Here is a 6,000-nt window from a genome sequence, read left to right as displayed (position 1 = left end):
TAAACGAAATTAGATATCGATTTGGGTTTTAAAAAAGTGGTTAGGGTTTAATTTTACAATTAAACAAAATTATATGTCGGTTTGGATATATAAAAAATGGTTAGGGTTTAAATATGATAATTAAAAATTGCAATATAATATTAGAATTAATAATTTTAAAATTGATTGATCTATAGAATTTGTTTCCTTAATTAAGATTTGTTTCCATAATTTAGAGAGGGTGAATGAGAGAAAGGTGAACTCAAGAATTGTCTATAAGTAATAGAGATTCGAATATCTCGTTATTTTAATTTCCATAGATTACGAAACATAATACAAGACGACATATTTTTTAAAGCAATTTATTCGGCGGCATAAGCAGAATTAGGACGTAACGATACATTATACGATAGTAGCTCGTATATATGTCGAACGATTCTGCTCAAAGCCATCCGTTTAATAGGCTGAGAAACGGGCGTAGGAGTCCTGAGAGGGGAGGCGACGACGGGCCGAAAACTTGTTAGGTACCCAAAACTCACGCATCTTCTCTCCGTTTGGGTAGACGATGAGCTCACGTACAGTCAGAGGTTGGATCACGTTAGGGTCGGCTGCGTAGAGAAGATTGGCCATTTCTTCCTGCGCTTTCTCTGAGTTGTGACGTCCGTCAAAGAAGAGGTAAGATCTCTGATAGTCACATAGCTTTGAGTGGACGTTTAATTTTCCGCAACCGTATGCATTATGTGTCCCAACACCGCAACACGATGCGTTTGATACGTAGAATCCTATACACATATGTATTCAGGTATTAATTTTTGTATCAAACAAAAAAGAGAATTCTTATAGATTATCATCACGGAAACTTTGGTCGAGTGAATATCTTACGGTAGTTGAGACTTCTCTGTGTTCTACGAATAATAGCGTCGTAGAAATCGAAGACAGTGAACTGAAAACCGTCAATGGCGGGGGAATTAGCAAAGTCGTTTAGCATCGGACCGATCTTTTCGTTGTGTTGTTTGGCCAAATCGTTGAGTAGCTCGTAACAGTCGTTGCCGGTCTTGTAGTCTTGCCTCACGATCGGTAAGCAGCCCAATGGTGCTAGCAATTGAACCACAAATTTTCTTGCTCCCAAATTGGTTAACGACTGTAGTTATATAATACACTATGTCAATTAAACATAATAAAATAAACCAAATACAAACGATGTTTGTTGGTTTGTCGACAACTTACTTTAATGTCAGTGTTCAATTGCGTAATGACGGAAGTGACAAAAGCTTGCTGCTTAGTAGCGTCTGCATCGGGGTGTTTCTGGATGTAGTTCAAATAATCTTCCGTGCCAATGTATATCATAAACAATGACCGTTTGATGTAATCACTGGTCCAGTTTGATATGATACTTTCGAATTTAGCCACTTGTTGACTCAGTGTCATCTAGATACACAGAAAGATTATAACTCTTTTTATTGATTTTATCTAACATAAAGTTCTTCTTACTTCATATGTAAAATATATAACTTTAGTCTTCAACGTTTTAGCAAAGTAGACTTACAGATTCCACCGGACTCCCAAGAATAGAAGCATCGGCGACAGCAAAACTAACTCCACGTGTAACATTAGCGTCCGGTTTAAGCGCCGGTGGGACTCCGTTCGGAATAGCCATGAACTCAGCTAGAAAATATATATACCATGATCATAAATTATTATCTTGTTTAATTAGTGCATGCGTGAACCAAGAGAAAAATATTCGAAATCTGAGAGGAGCGTACCGATAAAGTCGGGGATGATGTGGCCATCAGAAAACTTGCCGTTAGGGTCGTCACGGGATTTGCCGTAAGGCCAGTTAACTTGAGGAGGGTTTTTGTCCTTGCTGAGGTACACTTTGTTTCCGGCGTCGTAGTAAGAGTCTCCGAAAGTGAACAACGCTACGTTGGGAACACCCTCGCCGGCATTGACGATGATCGGATTATGGAAGATGGTTAATATTAGTAACACTCCCAGAATACTCACCAAATTACAATTGTCTGCCATCTCAATTATTTTTAGTGAAGTGAGGAAGATTGGTCTGGTAATGAACTTCGCAGTTCACTTGGTCATATTTATATTGCACAGGTTGGTAAATTTTTGATGAGTAAAATGTTACGGTTTAAAACACTCTTCACTGCACCTTAAATTTGAGGCCCCCATAGCATGCATGTTAGGTCGGAAATTTTATCATTTTATATATATATATATATATAGTTATTTGTATATTGAAAAAGAGGTTTAGTTTATAAAAATATATTTAGATATTATGATTTTCACAAATCTTTTCTATATGTTCTATTAACCATTTATCATGAATTTGTATACCAACATGATTTTTAAGGTTGATCCTACTAGCACTTTCTGTGGTTATGTTATTTGTTCTAAATTCTAGCTATTAAAAAAAAAAAAAAAAATCTAACTCATGTCATTTGTTATCTGATTAATCTACTCTCCAAAACATAATAATCTACTTATATATCATTTGTTATAGATTAACAACAATCATATATATTAATATATCTACTTAATCCCAAAAACATAATATTATATGTATATAGTTTAAATGAATACATTATTATATATATAGTTTAAATGAAAGAATACATCGAATTTAAGTTATTTCCATTTGATACTAAACATACATACAAATATATAGTAGAAATTGTGTTTCAAAAATAAATTTGAAAGAACTCCATAACAAATCATAACTCTAACTAAAGTACACTTTTATTTGCTGGTGTCTTTTAAAGCAAATTCTTTTGCTTGGGATATCGCCAAATGCCAATAGTGCTCATCGCCATGGTCATTTGCAAATTGCAATCATATTTTACTTTAGATGGACTAGCTAGCTAGCTTAGAAAGCTTTGCGCCACACGAGGATTTGCTGAACAAATGAGAAGTTGAGGTTTTTTTTTTTTTTTTTTTTATGGCTTTATGCTATGTTTTACCTATGTGGCTCTGTTTTTTTTTTTTAATCTGTTTTATCTTTGGTTGTCTTATTGAATATTTCTAAAAAAATTACACTTACATACAATATATAATTTATGAAAATATTAACAACCATTTCTTACATATAAAGCGTACACATATATTAAACACCAAAAATGGGTAATTTCTTTATAAATATCTAATTTAGTGAGAATAATCTTGTAAATGTATATTTCAATCTTGTATCTGAACAATAAAATCATATCAAGTTATAAGTTTTTTCACTAAATTTTTTGGAAAAAATATATATATATAATAAAATAGATAATATATTTGCGTGTGTTCTCTGATCAATTATTGAATTGTATAGTAAACAGTCAATTTAATGACTACAAAAAAAATGGTCCCTACGATGGATCGAAAGGTGACAGAAAGTCAGTACGTCGATATGTATGATTAGTCTATGGCCAAAAAAAAAAAAAAAAAAAACACGTGCCAAAACATATCATGTGGTTTAGGAAACTTTTATTAGTAGAGAGTCTCTTCAATCTAATTTCCATTTTTTTCTAGAAAATAAATAATTCTATATGGGAATTGGATTTTGATTTGATCCTAGAATCTATACTAATAAAAAGTAGAAACTATAAGCCCCTAAAGCTGTCCACCTATGATTTAAAACATCCAATAGGATCGATATATCATTTATTAACATTTTATACAATTTCCAGAATTTTCTATATTAAAAATTATTTTAAACAACATATCATAATTTAACATGTCATTTTTTGAATTTACAGAATTTTTTAGAAAAAAAAAATTTTAAATTTATGGAAATCAAAGAACTATGCACAATATCCCACATCGGCTAGAAATTTTTTAGACAATGGTTTAGAACCAGTATAAATAAGATAAATATGCTTCCAACAATGAATAAGCAGGAAAGTTTGATTTATCAGGCGTCCAAGTGTAAAAGTTTTATTTGGTTTGATCTAGTATTTTAATTGATCAAATTAAAACTTTAAAAAGTTTCAAAAAACTATTATAATATTTAAAAATTTTAAAAGTTTAAAATATTATAAATATTGAAATTTTGTAAAAGATTCAAATTTTATATTTCGAAACCTTTTAAAAGTTTAAAATATTATAAATATTGATGTAAAACATAAATTATCTTATTTATCTATATTTCTGTTTTTTATTTCTTATGAGCTGTAAAACATATTTTTGTGAATGATTTTACAGATGAGTTGATATTCTTTCATTAATTTTTTATTTTTGGGTCTAAGGAAGAAGAATTGACATCACAAGACCTTAATTTGATGTTTGAGTCAAATTTTGAGGTTTAAAGAAGAAAGATGGACGACAAACACACATGTTTTATTAGCTATACATAGGCATGACCAGGATTACGGTTGTCAGGGTTAAGGTTTATTAACCGATGGTTAGAAATTTTTGTAACCTTAACTAGAACCGTTTAAATACGGTTACGGTTCAAGCGGTTACTGTTATATATGGTTACGGTTATTTGATAATATGATACGGTTGATATTATTTGATGATATAATATAATTGATATTATATATTTATAATTAATATGTTCTTATAGTTTACTCATATTTCTATATATCATATGATTCATATTAAATAAATATTTATTAGTATATTTTATTATGTTTTTAAAATATTATAGACCAAGTAAGGATTTTGGTTTGAGAAGTTTCTAAACGCGTGGATCTAAAACCAAATAAGTATATAGATAAAATTGTCAATAATTGGGTGCATGTGTTGACTATGCTAGTGTTCATGAATTTCACAAATTTTATGAGAAAAAAAATGATTTTGTTCTTGGAGTTTGATGGGTTAACAAGTTGTGTGGTAGTCTAAAAAAATGTTTTTCAGTAGAAGAATGTGAAGAAGTAGACGAGGAAGAAGAAGAAAAAGAGTATAACGAATAACCAAACGGTAAAAGTTACGATGACAATTAACACAAAATTTGACAATAAAAATGACAAGAAAGAATATGAAGAATAAGAAAACATTGAATAAAAAACATGAAAACATAGGTGATAGCGATCAATTAAATATGAAAACGAGTTAAATTCATGATTATAAAATTGTTTCGGTTTTCTGGTGGTCAAAAAAATGATTTAGGATATGTGAGGTCATCAGTTTGATTTGCCTCGCATGGACGTCGAGTTAAATTCATGACTTTTTATCAGATTTGATTTTATAACCCAACTGATTTTTATATTTTAAAAATTTGTGTATCTGAAATTTATTTTTTCCTTAGTACTAATTTTAATTTTTTATGAGATAATATTTTATTACCGTAATCAATCATATATAATTTATATCAAAATATATCAAATAAACTCACGCGTAGCGTGGGTTCAAAACCTAGTTTATACTAAATAAAAGTAGAAGTTATAAGCTTTTAAAACTGTCCACCTAAGATTTAAAACATCCAATAGGGATTCGACACCCGCTAATTAATATTTAATTAAAATATGATAGTTTTCTATATTTATTAAGATTTTTTTGAAAAAGAAAAATTAAAATCTATGGAAATAAAAGAACTATAAGACTAATGCTTCCAACTACGAATGAACAGGAAGCTTGATACATCATGCGTCCAAATTCAAAAGTTTATTCGGTTTAAACCGCTTCTTTATTTGAGAAAATTAAAAATTTTAAAAGATTTAAAATATTATAATATTTAAAATATTTAAAATTTTAAAATATTATAAATATTGAACTTTTAAAAGTTTTTAGCTTTTAAAAAGTTTAAAATAATATAAATATTAAATTTTTAAAAAGTTCAAATATTATTAATATTTAAACTTTATAGAATGTTCAAAAATATTATCAGTATTTAAAATTCATAGAAAGTTTAAAATATTATAAATATTTAAACTCTGTAGAAGGTTTAAGTATCCTTAATATTTAACTCTAAAAAGTTTAAAAATGTGTATACATGGTGGGTCTAGGGACTCATGCCGTGTGGTTATGGGAAGTTTTGATGGTGGTGGAGGAGCTAAGACAGGTCTGATATGGGAAAGAAAGAGGAAGAAG

At 29.4% G+C, this 6,000-nt stretch overlaps 1 protein-coding gene across 1 annotated transcript; it reads right to left on the bottom strand.

The window, feature by feature from the left end:
• Positions 1 to 248: 248 nt before the first annotated feature.
• On the bottom strand, positions 249 to 2,165 carry LOC104745695 (GDSL esterase/lipase ESM1). Its single transcript, XM_010467010.3, has 5 exons — positions 1,743 to 2,165; positions 1,526 to 1,644; positions 1,207 to 1,407; positions 862 to 1,120; positions 249 to 761 (listed from the first exon to the last, which is right to left on the bottom strand). The coding sequence occupies exons 1-5, from the start codon at positions 2,002 to 2,004 to the stop codon at positions 436 to 438; spliced, it is 1,167 nt and encodes a 388-aa protein (XP_010465312.2). The 5' UTR covers positions 2,005 to 2,165; the 3' UTR covers positions 249 to 435.
• Positions 2,166 to 6,000: the final 3,835 nt, after the last annotated feature.

Source organism: Camelina sativa, chromosome 15, assembly GCF_030686135.1.
Source record: "Camelina sativa cultivar CO46 ecotype springtype chromosome 15, ASM3068613v1".
In the NCBI taxonomy this organism is placed as follows: Eukaryota; Viridiplantae; Streptophyta; class Magnoliopsida; order Brassicales; family Brassicaceae; genus Camelina; species Camelina sativa.
The sequence above is the reverse complement of the archived record's forward strand: the minus strand, read 5'-3'. Positions and strand labels throughout refer to the sequence as shown.